The following is a 14,377-nucleotide window of genomic DNA, read 5'->3' as shown; positions in this document are numbered from 1 at the left end:
ATATTCTCTTTGATAAGGGTAAAGAGTTCAATATGTATTCATAAGACCTACCTTGGGATTATATTGTTTAGGATACGGAAACATAAATATTTTCATCTTCTCAGATATCAAATTCTCAATCCCTGCTTTTTTAAATGTGCCTTTGCCAGGTATAGTTTTGCTGAGCCTTTAATTTTATTGAAGTTTGTTTTAGAAGTGTCTTTTACAATACGGAGTTGAATTTCGCCCTGTAAAAAAACCCTGAAAATATTTATTTCATCAGTGAGTAAGACCACTTACATTTATTGTTACAACTTACATACGTGGTCTTCGCTCCACTCGATTATTTCGCATTATACTTTCCTGTGCATACTTACCATGTGTTTTTCATTCCTTACTCTGCTTTCTTTGCTTTTTACTTTTAAAAAATGTTGTTGATGAGAATGATCTGTGTCTTTGTTTTAGTCATTACCTCTCCACTATCTCTCTATGGTGTCTACGCGTATTTAGGCTTCTGCTGTCTGGTTTGCTTGCTTTAAATGATACCTTTGTCACCTAGGATCTGTGTATAAAACCCGTGAATTTATTCTACTTCCCCACTTCTTCTTCCCCTTTCCTCTAATAAAAAGATGGTGTTATATCTGCTGTGTCAGAGCACAGAACAGCTACATCCAGGTCCCCACCCGGTCCCGTCGGGGTCTGTGCGAGATCTGCAGTGACACAGTCGGCGCTCACCGCCAGGCCCCTCGGCAGTTCCCTCCTCCGTCTGCCCGCTGGAAGGAGGTGGTCCCCGGGGAGATTCCTCAGGAAAGACTCACAGTGCAATAGTGCCTGAATGCTCACATGTCTGCGATCGTTCTTCTATAAACAAGCACATGGAAAGATGCTCAACATCATTAGTCACTAGAGACAAACAAATGAAAACCGTAACGAGATGCCAGTTCACACTGGGGAGTGGCTGTTAAAAATTAAAAAGAGGACAATAACAAATGTTGCAACTATGTGGAGGAATTGGAACTCTTGTACCTTGCTGGGGTGGGGGGGGGGATGCCAAATGACTCAGCTGCTGTGGGAAAGAGTTTGGCGGTCCCCCAAAAAGTTAAACGTAGAATCGTCACATGACCCAGCAATGCCACTTCTAAACATAAACGCAGAGGACTTGAAAACCAGCTCTCAGACCCTTGTGCCGAAATGTTCACAGCAGCACTTCTCACAGCAGCCACCAGGGAGAAACCACCCACACGTCCTTCAGAGGACAAATGGGTAACAAATCATTATTATACAGTGGAACATTACTTAGCCATAACGAGAAACAAAATAACAATCTGAGCTACACCACCCACGGACCTTGGGAACCTATGCGAAGGAAAAGGCGGCGCAAAGGCCACACGTTGTACAGTTCTGTTGATATAAAATATCCAGAAGGGGTAAATCCAAAAGGTGTTTTTCTATAGCCTTGATACTTGAGGGGTAGCTGAGTTGGATGGGGGGGGGGAACCCCCTCGGTTCACAGCGAGTGTTTTGATAAGAGTATTTCACTGATGTTTGTTGTTTTGTAAGCTGCTCTTGAGAAATCTAATGCCAACCAGATTTTCTTTGTAAATAACTTTTTTTTTTTTTGGCTTGGAGGACCAGGGGAAAGTTTAATATCTAGTTGTTTTATTAGACTATGCTTAAAAAAGTCACCATTTTACAACAATATTCCTTTCAGGGCGGCCCTTTCAATATATAGATTCGTGCCTTCTCTTACTGCAGAAAAGCTTTCCTGAATCATGGCTTTCTGTATGAGTTCTATTTTATTGTTCTGTGTTTCTCCTCAGCATCTCTAACCGTACTTGGTTCGCCTGTCTGCTACAGCTGTCATTTTCTCACCGATTCTTCCCACCTCTCCCTTCAATATTACTTTCTTGTCTCCTTCCATCTCATCCACTGCCTGCCTTAGTCTGCCCTCAGTAGTATTTCTTTCCTCTTAGGTACTTACAGTTTAGCCATTTCAAGATTAAGGGTTTTTTTTTTTCTAGATTTCTTTCCTAACATCACCTCCTTGTCAATTTCTATTTTGAGTTTTAGTTTTCTGATCTGTGCCCCCTCCCATCTGCAATGGCTTATTTCATTATAGTTAATTCAATGTGGGAATATTGTATTCCCGTTTCTTTTGCATCGGAGCTGGTTTCCTTTATGTCTTCTGGAGTTTGTCATCTACGGAAAACTCGTTGCACTTTTACAAAATTTGAAGCACATCATACATTCAGAAAAGCAAGCAGCTGATAACCCAATGCTTCACCGCGCCCCGGCCCTCTTCAAAGGCCGCGGTCCAGACTGTCGCATGCCAGGCTCTCTCGAGAGACCACTTTCGGTCAAGAGTGTCATCCATTTTGCCATCTCACTAGTGAGTGACCCCGTTTTGGAGCACCACCCTGATGTGCTGTGTCCTGGGGCCACCCCTGGTGTCTACTCCACCAGGGCTCCCAGGGCGTCACCAGCCTGGAACCAGGGCCTGCACGCAGGCAGTTAGTCTGTCTGGGAAACGACCCTGGAGAGGGGGGTGGGGTAGGGCTGGCCGGAGCCAGACCTCAGAGGAGGAAGCCGGGACCAAGGCACGTGAGCAGGCTGACCGGCTGGCGATGGGGCTCCTGTCTGCTGGGGCCCCAGGGACTCGCCCTCTGGCTCGTCCGCAGAGGACGGGCCGTGTTTATCATGCACTAGCTCCCGGCTCCCACGGCAGGAGTCCCCCCGGAGGGTTCGCTCCCAGGTCTGCGAATGAAAGATAAAGGGGCAGCAGGGAGCGGGGCCCGAGAGGTGTTTGTCCCGTGCTGTTTCCTGGGGGCTTGCGCCGTTCCAGTTACGAACTCGGCTGTCGGCTCTGTCTCTCGCTTCTGACTGCTGGTGAGGTTTCCTCGTTGTCTTTGGGTTTCCCTGGCTCTCTGACGCGCTCTGAGTGACTGTCTCTGTGTCTGTCCATCGTGCGCATAGGGGACCGCGTCCTCCTCCCATCTGCGCCTGATGTGTATTCTGGGACATTCTTAGCCATTCTCTCTTGCGATATTGATTCTAATCCCCCCTTTTTCTGTCCTTCGATTACACGTATAATATTCCACACAATCTGGTGTCTTTTAAATCCCCCTGCCTTTTTTTTTACTACGTTTCACTTTCTTTCCATGCATTAGGATGAATGTCATCTTGACTTTTTTTTCAATTGCCTCTTAAATTCTGTCTGATTTGCTGCTAGAACCACTTAGTGAATCTTCATCTCGGTCACACTCACAAGAGCTCCACTTGGTTCTTTTTAAATGATGTCCAATTCCACGTCAGCTGTCTCAGGATTGCCTTCGAACTGTGCACACACTGAGTAAGTCCCCGAAGTCCGTAGACGACGGCTCCATCACCTGAGTGGCCCGTTCCCCTCATCGTCTCGGTCTTCAGTGGTCTCACCTCCTTCTGGGCCCGGCCAGTTTCGGATGTGCACCCGTGCCCGGGGAAGGCCCTGGTCAGCTTCCGAGCCGTGACCCCTGCCCTCCGGTGGGCAGACGCCTCTGTCATGCCTGGCCCCCCTCCCTCGGGGCTGTCCTCTGTGCCTGGACTGAATGTATTAGTGTGTGTGCGCACACACAATCAGCTTTTCTGTTTGTCCTTAACGAAAAGGGTCGTCCAAACTATTACATTCGCCATTATTAAAGTTGACCTCCATCCTTACTTCTTAAGGAATATGAATGTGGGATTCCTTTTCTTTTCCAATTAACACTTGTGCAGGATTCTTCCGCACGAGCTGGGGCAGATAATCATAGGGGCAGAGCCTGGGTGGCTCACAAGTTTCCTTAGCTCCAGAGTGTCCTCTTCTGTTGCTATAGGGAAGAGCAGTTTTCTTTAATAAGTGACCGATTTTTGTTGCTATTGATGCCGTTTAATCCATCTTGTTTCTCTGGGGCCCACAGTTTCAGCTGGTTTCTTCTTTCACTTAATTACTACATCTCCAAGGGACACCTTGCCCTTGCAAAACGCGGGGTGCATTTTCAAGGCCACTGCCTCCAGCCCTGCGTCCCTCACCCCCGCACCCAACCCTCCCATCCCCTTTCCCGGTAGCCAGCGTTCTGATGCAGTGGGCTTCACGCCTGGTCTGAGCATTCCCCGTTCAGGGTGGGCCTCCTCCTTCCAGGGGGGTGTGGCTTCTGCCACCACCAGAATCCCGCCCCCAGCTCCTCTCTCCTGCCAGCCCTTGCCTCCCTGCGCTTCGGTGGGGGCTTCTGAGCTGCATTCCCCCCACTCACACAGCAGCAGGGGTGTCCAAAGAGCGGCCCAGGTGGCTGTGAATGTGGCCCAGCACAAAATCGTAAATTTACTTAAAACACGATGAGGTTTCTTTGTGATCACGTGTCGTGATGTATTTAAGGAGCGGCCGGAGTCTTCCAGTGCGCCCAACGACGCCAGAAGGCTGGACACGCCTGGAGGTTTGCAGAGTTCCGTCTCCTCGTTGTTTCGTAAAGATGGTTACTTCTTGTCCTGTTAGAATCCAGAACAATAATCACGCACATCGTAGCTTTAGTTCACATACTCAATCCCTCTCTCTCATTTTCCAGCTTGTTTTTCCTTCTGGTGTAGAAAAGTCTCCGGATTCTCTGTGCTGTGTGTGGTCTCTTAAGTGTTCCTCGAAAATTTCTCTTATTTTCCCTATTGTTCATTGGGATGACATTGGTGATTATGGCAAAAACATTTATACCAAATAAAACTCAACTTTAGTAACACATTTCCTTAAGTTAAAAATTCACTATGCTTCAGTTCCTTACCAGTGATTCCCAAGAACTTTCTGAATTACAGCTTCTGTTACTTCACCGTAAATCAAGTACAAGAAGCAAAGATACAAGAATTAGCTTGTTGTTCTCTTAGTTTCATAAGGGCTAAGACCGATCCTGCCATGTTAAATTAAGACAGGCCTTTTTATTTCAATTTTTAGAGAGACCAGAAGGGACGGAGAAAGGGAGAGAAACATCAACGTGAGAGAGAAACACTGATTGGCTGCCTCCTGTACACGCCCCAACCCCGACCGAACCTGCAACCCAGGCATGTGCCGGGGGTCAAACTGGTGACCTTTCGCTCTGTGGGACAGCACCCAACCTCCTGAACGACACCGGTCAGGGCAAACTAAGACAGGTCTTAACACAAGGCACATCTTGGGAAGGCCCTCGGAGCCGCCACAGGGGCTGGCGTCTCAGGCAGTGGCTGTGTCCCCCCAGGAAAAGGGGGGGGGCTTTCACTAACTGAACACGAGCGGGGGGAGGGGGTAGCCGGCTGAACGGAGGTGTGAACGGAACAGACGACGGACGAATAAAGATCAGGATGGTGAATTCAGTAAGAAAGCCGACGGTGTGCAGTGATGGCGGAGATGAGAAAGGCGAACCTCAGCCCAGAGTGGGAAGGGGCGAGGGGCTGCAGAAAAAGTGGGGGGCGGGGGGGTGCCCCTGTTCCGAGAGAACCGGCTCGCGCTTCAGAAAAGCTGTGGAGGGGACGCTGTCCGATGCCGCAGTCGCTGCCGCGGGGACCGGAAGGGCGCGGATGAAGGGGTAGCAAGGCCAGGAGCAGGGCTCGATGTCCAGGGGTCAGGCTGCCAAGCGCCCGTCTGGGGTGGCGCTCTGGGTGGAAGTGGAAACGCTACCTTGTGAGACGAGAGAGATCTCAGGGGTGGGGGGGGGAGACGCTTCCCAACTCCATCCGCTCGGTCTCGGGGTCTCTGAAACACGTGCTCCTGCGGCTGTGATGATGCTCGTCAGCTTCCCGGCTGGTCGTGTCCTGGACAGCGGAGACGCAGAGCTGTCCCTGCTCCCACGTGTGGGTCTCATGAGTGGGGCGTGTGGCCCGAGGCGTGCAGACGCGTGGGTGTCGTCTGCCTTTGTGCAGGTGGCCGCAGGAGGCCTTCAGGCACCTGTGACTCCCTAACACCTGCTCACCCCGACACTGTCCATCACTGGACGATTCCATGTCCCCCAAAGCCCTCCCTCGGTCGGTTCAAACTACACGGAGATGCCATTTTATTGTCAAATTTGTTCGCAGACATGACCCACATTCTGCTCTCGGGCGCATAAGGAAATCATTCGACATTCAGCAACACTGCCAGTTTGAGTAAAAAAAGTTATTTTCCACATCCACAGAAACGTTAATCAGATTCTTGTTAGGACATGTGTAAGAAGTGGTTTTCATTGTCGCAGCTCTTGATGTCAGATTGCTAAAGTAATTTACGTTGTGCCGCGGGAGCACGGGGGCACGCGGAGCCCCCCACGGCACACGGCCACTCGCAGCCCGCGCTGCTTCACGGCACACAGACGTTATTTGTGTTTTGTGGCAACGAGTGAGTGGCAGGAGCAGCAGCATTCCACTGCGGCTGCTCTTTATTTGATTAAATATATTCTCTATTTATTCTTTAAAAAACTAATTTCAGTTAAACGGCAATAAACCGTGATAATCTAGAAAACATGCTGAAACTGAGAGTGAAGAGAAGTGTTCCCTACGTAAACCACGCTGTGAACCATAAAACCTATCTCTGTCAACGGCTCCTCACGGCGGCGGCCGGGGACCTGGCGTCTCCGCCGCAGCAGGCGAGCACGCACCACGCGGGACGCGCTCGCCCACACCCCACCCCACCTCGCGTCTCCGTTCGCACTTCCAGCCGGAGGCACTGCGGCCCGCGTGCCGGGCGCGGTGGGCGCACTCCCGCCAGGAGCTGCAGGTCGCAGCAGCGTCACCTTCAACGGGGGCATTCGTGCGGCCAGGCCCCGCCGCACCCTCCTGCCCCTGCTCCCCGCTATTTGGAAGGGTCGGGCTGCGTCACGGAGAGAAAACCACTGCCCCGGACCCAGGGGGTGGCCAGCTTCTCCGGGCGCGCTGGCGGGCAGGGGACGAACAAGAAACCGCCCTCGGACAGGTCAGCAGCCCAGCGGGGCGGGGCGGGGGGGGGGTGTCCACAGGAGAGCACCGGGGCCACTCGGGAAAAGAGGTTTGTGAGCGGTTCTGCGGTTGGGGAGTGCGGTGGCACGGGAAACGCCGTCTTCAGTGGCCCATCTGGGGGGAGGGGACAGAACAAGGCTATTCCCCTACTCTCACCGGGGGTGCGCACCCCACACCGCCCACCGGATCGCAGAGGTTTTCTGAGAACCCCCTCCCCACCCACACGGAAGGGAGTCAGCGCGATCGGGCCCTCCCCCCAACAGAACGGGCATTCAGTGCGGGATGTAATGTTTTAGAACAATAACGCAAACCTCCTGGGAGAAGACCACAACAAATGTCTCGAAAACCACTCGGTTCATCCCAGGGTGCGGCGCGGCTGTTCCGAATTACCGCCGGGGATCTGACGGGCCCTAATGACACCGTCCCTGCATGAAAGCCAGAGAAAGCCGGAGTGGGGAGGGGGGGAGGCCGGGAGGATGCGCGCAGAGCCAGCTGAAGCGACAACCAACATGTGGCCGTTTACCGGGCTTGGAGAGGCTCCGGCCGCAGATGTTTGTGGTCTCCAGCAGGTTCCAGAGGAACGAGTTATGGTGAAGATGCGCAGAGCATGAGCAGAGCATGACTCCTCGCGGGGCCGGGAGTCCCCAAACAGGGAGGCCCGGTGGCAGACGCGGGACGTGGAGATTCCTGTGGTCGGATCGCGCTCCGCCGGCCCCACAACGCGCACCCACGAATTAATGCCATGCGGACGCCGCTTCAAAGCCTCCCGGAGGCCAGGGTCATTACTGAAGCCGCTGGGGCACAGATGGCTCTCGAACCATACGCGGATATTCATACTCGCATTTCTGCACTATAGCTGCTTTTTTTTTTTCCCTCTGCTGAACGGTAATAAATTGTCTCATAATCTATTCCATCTTCTTGCCATTAGCGAGCTTTGAATGTTCACAAATAGGAGCAAAGAACTCATTTTCCAGAGCTTTAATCACACAAAGAGGGAATGCCTAATTCTCTAAATGAAATGGTCTGTGATCACTGAAGCAGAGATTTAATATATCACGGCAAATTAGGTAGATTTTAATAAATTACTTATCTCCCTGAATACTTTACATATGCTTAAGAAGGAACATAGCCTGTTTGCAAACAGTGAAAACCCACAGCCTATAAAAATCCTTTGAAGAAAACGACAAATAAAAAAGTAAATTAAAAAATGAAATGCATTATAGCCCAGACCTCTAGAGACAATTCTTTCACAGTGCTGATTCACAGCTCCATTAAAAATATCAATTAAATCCTTCAGCGAGATCCGGCGAAAGCTAGAAAATTAACTTTCTGAGCGGCTTTTTGAGGATCTGGTTATCCAGATACACACCCAGCATTGTACAAGCTTGATGTACATTTAAAGAACGATAAAAAGATACTCCTTTCGGGTCTAACTGAGCATATCATCTTGAGCCATGCTTTTAATAAGGTCTTCCTCTGTGCAAAGCTCGGTGTTCGAAGTAGAAGTTCGTACACACACTTGTGTCTGTCTCCTCTTCACACCCTGCCCACACGTTCCCGGCCCCCAGTGTCCACATCGCCGGCACAAGTCATTGAAAACAGTGCAAACAGGAAGAACTGCAATTCTGAAGAGAGAAAAGCAGAAAACTTGCAGTAATTTAGTAAGTTGGGGCCAAGTCTCATTCTTCATATTTAATTGATAGCAACTGCAGGCATCAATGAAAATGCACACTGAGCTGTACTGTGCATAAAGTGGATATTAGCATTTTAAAGAGGAGGATTAACACATTAATCCAAGTAATTTTCATATATTGCTTCTAATAAAATCTTCACAGTGTAAAACTCCTAATGAGGCTAATCACAGGCATTCCACTTACTGGGGTGATTAGGGATCACATGAAAGTATTTCTTTTTCACGGGTTTTCTACGATGTTTGCTGCTGGCTTATTAAAAATAAAAACGGGACTTGCATTTCAGCACCTCCTAAGAAAGTGTTGAGAACGCACGCGGACTCTCTCACGCTGTCGTGCAGGTATAAATCACGGAGCAGGTGTCCCCGCTGTGGGGACCCGAGACCCTGAGGGGTGGCGGGCGAGGGAAGGCGGGGACAGAAAAATAAACACGGGAAAGAGTGCGCAAAACTCGGACGCTTCAGCGCCAGGCCTCCCCGCTCCCCACGGGCTGCAGATGGTGGGCGCCGGAGTGACCAGACACTGCGCGTCCCAGGGCTGGCACGGGGGGTGGGGGGGGTGGGGGCGGTTTACTTGGGAGCAGGAGGCGCGCCGGAGCCGGAGCCGTCGCTCAGGCCTCCCAGTCGTCCCTGTACTGCTCGTACACAGACCGGAGAGCCTGCAGCGCTTCGACCGTCACCCGGAGCTGGCCGATTCTTCCACCGCCCGCCCGGGCGTCCAACACTAGGGAGACAAGAGCAGAAAAACGTTCCCATCATGCAAACGATTTTTATTCAGGCAGGGCGGCTGAAACAGTAGTTAAAAAGACGAAGGTACTTCTATAAAAGTCCGAAGTCCACCGGCATCTCAGAAACCTAACATTGAAGCTGCCGCGTGTGTGTGCAGACACGCATTTCAGACGTGTTGCGTGTCTGGGCACGTTTTGCTCAAGGGGCTAGAGCTAATGACGCCTGCCCAGTGGACGCCCACCCCCACACCGAGTCTGCGTTCCTGAGCTGGAGAGAAGTGAGTCTGAAAGGGACCAAGACACGACAGAGAAGACTTTGCTCCAACTATCGCACAGAAATGACTGGGTCCTAACTGGGACAGGCGACTGTCTCCCCGAGCAGAGCATTCCATTTAACGAGGAAGCAGGAAGAGCGAAAACGGCAGAGTCAGGAGGCGGGAGGTCTGTGGTCGGGCCCTGAGGGTCTGTGACCGACGCCGCGGGGGGTGCAGAGCAGAGCAGAGATGCTGACTCAGGGGGAGGGGGGAGGGGGGCTGCCCTGCTGGGCAGAGGCACCTGGCCCTCTGGGCCCTGCGGGCAGCAGGCGGCACGCGAACTCAGAACCTGTGACCTGTCTCTGCGCACACGGACACTCCCTAGTGTGACTTGGGGCCAGAATCCTGGACTTTGTGAGTTCGATGGCACTTAAGAGTCTATGTGGTTCCTGTTCGTATTCCTTGTGGTTTCACTTGAACTTTTCAATGGGTAGGTGTGTGTGTGTCTGTGTGTGTGTGTGTACTCCAAACAGAGCTTGGGATACAAAGACTCTTGCTTGGGTGGAGAAAGGAACAGGCAGGGGCGCTGCAGGGCGCCGGGCCAGGCCCTCCCGTCCTGCACTGACTGGGGCTCACCGGTGGGACCTTCCCGACGACGCAGGGCCGCGCAGCCGTCCGGGCGGGCTGTGTGGCCACCTGCGGTCGTGCGCGGTGAGAACCTGGGCTGCTGGCCAGAACTGACCGAGAAAAGATTACGACTATAAAGCACATATAATTTTGGTTATTTTTGTCAGACCCCCTTGGTCCTGGGTGTCTTTAATAGGGTAGTTTAGGTTAATATTTTAATTCTTTCACCTTTTTCTTCTGCGGCTGCCAGACAAAGTTCTGACCAACTGTCTTGTCATCAGATACGCCTAGTTTATCAGCATTTCCCAGGACAGGTTTCTGATTTGGGTATTTGATCTAGTTTGATTACTCACTTAGCTCGATCCTAAGTTCTGAGCACTTTTCTAAAGAAGATTTTTTATTTTTTTTTTTGCAGAGAGGGGACGGGAGGGAGAAAGAGAGGGAGAGAAACCTTGGTGTGCCAGAGAAACATTCATTGGTTGCCTCTCGCGTGCCCAAAACTGGGACCTGGCCTGCACCCCAGGCATGTGCCCTGACCGGGAATCGAACCGATGACCTTGCAGTTTGCAGGACGTTGCCCAACCCTCAGAGCCACACCAGCCAGGGCTTGGCTTTTGAGCACTTGACACATACACAGGCCGAGCAGCCTGACGTAGGGACCATGGCTGGGCTGTGTGCCTGGCCCTTAGGTGCTTAGCTAATTGTCATCTAGTGCACAGATAAATGAGTAAAGTAATACATACATTTTCCCAGAGATGGCTCTGCTCACTTGACGAATGAGACTAGGACTCAGCCTCATTTGTCCATATACTGCGGAGAGGTCAGGCCCCCCCGGTAATGATTTTGGAAAGTCTGATTCCTAAAGAACAATTTCCGCAGCACGTTCCACATATGTCCTCCCAGAGGCAAGGGAAGCAGTTAAGCCCCGCTGGGCCTCCCGCCCGGTGAGACCCAGCAGAGCACATCGGTCAGGGGTCTCTGTCCTCCCGCGTCCGGGGGGACTCGGTGACCAGGACCCCCCCGGGGTGTTCGCTGGGACCCTGCGGCCCAGCTGCACCCCTGAACTGAGGGGAAACCTCGCGGAGGCCCCGGAACGCGCCCCCGTGGGAGAGACAGGCCCCAGCCGAAAGGCGGCCTGGCAGCAGGAGGGTTCCATAAACACCACGGAAACGCCCAGTGGCCCAATTTGTCACATGCCACCCCCCAACACAGAAACAATAAATCATTCCTTGCGAAACACAACTAATTATTTTTAAATTCCCGTTGAGTCAAAGGGAGGCGGAGGGGGAGGACGGAGGAGGGGTGTGGGGAGAGACTTCCAGCTCCAAGGAGACGCCGGCTGCAGCTGCAGAGGCTGCAGCCGGCCGGGCGACTCACCGCCCTGGCAGCCAGCGAGGGGCGGTCTTCATCGGGGGCCTGGGTTGCAGCAACTGCCGCCCGGCCCGAGGCCCATACGTACCGTCGATGTCCTGCTCCACGAGGTCCCTCCCTTCCCGAAAGGCCGCCTCCAGGTCCACGGCGGCCACGCCCACGTCCTCGCACTCCAGCTCCTGCTCGTCCTCGGGCGGGTCGCTGACCACCGTGAAGCGGATGCTGCGGGGGTGGGGGGGGGGACGCAGTCATGCGCCGGGAAACAGAACTCCCCGGAGGGCTTTTATCACTACGGGCGAAATCTTGACATTCCCAATGATCTCAATAAAAAGAAAGTGGTATCAGGCTAGGTGGGTTATTATGGGAGCCAGCCACTGGAGTCAGTCGAGCACACCAAGCCTGCGCACGGACAGCAACCCGCTTTCCCAAGCCCTGGAGCCAGGCACCTCCGATCCGAGGGAGCTCCGAGAGGCGGGGACGAGGCACAGGCTGGCCCTGCCACGCACCATGTGACCCCCCCCCCTCGACACTTCTACTGGGAAGGCTAATGGGACCCAGTGAACAGAGACCTTGGGGTCAGGGCAGCCTTTTCAATAGAAACGCAATCTTTCCCATGGAAACGCACAGCTCTGGAGTTGCTGAGCAGCAGTTTCACCGACCGCGTGTGTGTTCTGTGAGGTGCGGAGACCGGGCCTGCTGAACCGCGGCAGACGGGTGCTGCAGCTCCGCCCCGCGGAAATGGGAAGGAAATGGGATTATCTGCCTTGCTTCAGCGGTCTCTCCACTTACAAGCAGCACCCAAGTTCCACTTCACTTCTGGACACGCACCGCGGGGCTCGCTGGGGCCGACCTGCGTCAGTGACGCGTGGAGGGGGGGCCAGGCTCCCCGGACGAGCCACACGGCAGGAGCCTGCAGCGCGGGGGCCCCCCCCCCCGGACGTGTCTCGGCGCCGCGGCGCGAACCCCGGGTGCTCGTAAACTACAGTTTCAACCATTTTCAAAACGCACCCGTCCCACGTCAGAAGTGAAAGAAGAAACCTGCTTCTTGGGTAACGTTCTCAGGTAAAAATCTCAGTGTCTGGGCCTTGGAAAATACGCATGCATCATATCCTTTCCCAACACACAGGCGAACGCGACGGTGCTTTGATTTGCTGACAACAAGCGCTCAACACCTCACTGCGTTGCTCAGTCCACGTTAGGAAACAGAAGTCCCCGCGCCGCAGCCACGGGAACACCTGTCCACACAGGGACTGTGGAGGGTGCAGCGTGGGGACGGCACGTAAAATACGACGACTTCGAACACGTGTTCTTTAAGGTCTCGGCTCAGTGCGTGGCCTCCTTTCAAAGTGACGGTTGTACCCGTGCAAGTGCCGCATGGGGCAGGAGGCAAAGGTCCTCTGCAGAGCTCGCTGCGCAGTGCGTGTCCGGGGACGGGGACGAGGGCACAGCCGGCTCTGGCTGTGGCCTGCGAGGCGCCGCCGACACTGGGGAGGGCCGGGGACAGACAGAGCCTTGGCCAGCTCCCGGGGCGTCGGCATGAATGCGGCACACACTTCGAGGACTTAATGCAAAGCTGCTCTGAGAGCCCACGAGCCGAGACTTCCCGTCTGCCCTCTTGAACCGGGACAAACTGTCGTGTGGCAGCTCCGTGAGGAACGGGCCTCCAGCCCTCACTCCAGGAGCTCCCGGGCGGTGGGGAGCCCGGGTCTCTCTCCGGTGGTGGGGGGGCTCCAGGTCGGGGGCAGCGAGAGGCTGAGCCGTCTCTGGGCCACAAGGTACGCAGACGAGACCGAGGGTCCCCCAGACCGTGGGGGGGGGTCAGCTCGGGGTTCACGGCAGTTCTGAGACTCCTCCAACTGCACAGGGGGCATCTCACACGACAGTGCACACTCACTGAGACCAGGTTTGTTCCCTTTTCAAAAGTGTGTAGTTTCTCTACGGGACCAGAATTGCAAAGTGTCCCGTTCAAGTTTGCCCCCCCCCACCATGCATTAAAGAAAATCAAATGATAAATGATTATGCCGTGATAGTAAAATAAATATCAGTCCGAAAGGCCGATGAGCTACTAAAACGATAACATCAGCATTACCACTACCTACACTGATTGCGACTGACACTGCCGTGTACTTAGGTGCCCGTCAGGGGCCAGTCTCTCCGCCGGCGAACACTCTGCAATCTCTGCCTCAGCCCGGGCCGCACCGTCACCTGTCCTGCAGGCAAGGACCGTGGGGCACGGGAACCTGTCCCAGGTCAGACACCTAGTACTCGCTGGGGCAGGGGTTTACGCCCACGCCGTGTGGTCCGAAGGGCGCCCTCCCTGCAAGCTCAGTGAAGCTCCTTAGTTACAGTGGCCGGCAGTGGGCCGCGTCACCTGTGCGGACAGCACAGTCTTTTGGTTTTCGGGGAACCACCGGACCCGTAGGGTCAGCCCGTGTGGCAGGCAGGGTGATTGTGTTTGGGGGGGACCCAGGGAGGTCCCACGCTCTGACTCCTCGCCCTGCGCTTTCTGCCCCCACCGCGCTACAGAGACCTGCTCTCAAACCACCAGAAATGTAGAAATGTAGAAAGCGGAGCGGTACCTTCTGTGGGGCATGTCTCGTTTCTGCAGTATAGCTTTCAAGACGTCTCTCTTCGCTTGGTTGTTCTCTTTATCCACGTGGATCACTGCACCAAAAAGAAAAAGGAAAAGAAACAAGGCCACACCGGAGGTCACTCGGGAATTCGCTACATCGTCCCCTTCTGGACCAGCATCGACGCCGGTCCCGGAGGCGCAGTCCCAGTACCGTGCTCACACG

The 14,377-nt window shown here is 53.7% G+C and overlaps 1 protein-coding gene across 3 annotated transcripts in view; it reads right to left on the bottom strand.

Moving 5' to 3' along the window:
* Positions 1 to 718: 718 nt before the first annotated feature.
* The window catches only part of RPGRIP1L (RPGRIP1 like), a 90,568-nt gene continuing 76,909 nt past the window's right edge, over positions 719 to 14,377 (bottom strand). The window contains exons 24-27 of one of the 3 annotated variants that reach the window (XM_045818981.1): positions 14,162 to 14,246; positions 11,671 to 11,804; positions 9,177 to 9,326; positions 719 to 840 (exon numbers count right to left, since the gene is read on the bottom strand). In XM_045818981.1, coding sequence (XP_045674937.1) covers positions 9,214 to 9,326; positions 11,671 to 11,804; positions 14,162 to 14,246 — 332 coding nt within the window. In that variant the 3' untranslated portion in view covers positions 719 to 840; positions 9,177 to 9,213. Of the gene's footprint in view, positions 841 to 7,875; positions 9,327 to 11,670; positions 11,805 to 14,161; positions 14,247 to 14,377 lie in introns of those variants that run through there. The other 2 variants (XM_045818980.1, XM_045818979.1) reach the window with 2 other exon arrangements.

The sequence above is a fragment of the Phyllostomus hastatus genome, unplaced genomic scaffold (assembly GCF_019186645.2).
Source record: "Phyllostomus hastatus isolate PE091 unplaced genomic scaffold, TTU_PhHast_1.1 phas_scaffold_345, whole genome shotgun sequence".
Classification (NCBI taxonomy): Eukaryota; Metazoa; Chordata; class Mammalia; order Chiroptera; family Phyllostomidae; genus Phyllostomus; species Phyllostomus hastatus.
This window is presented reverse-complemented; position numbering and strand designations above follow the sequence as displayed.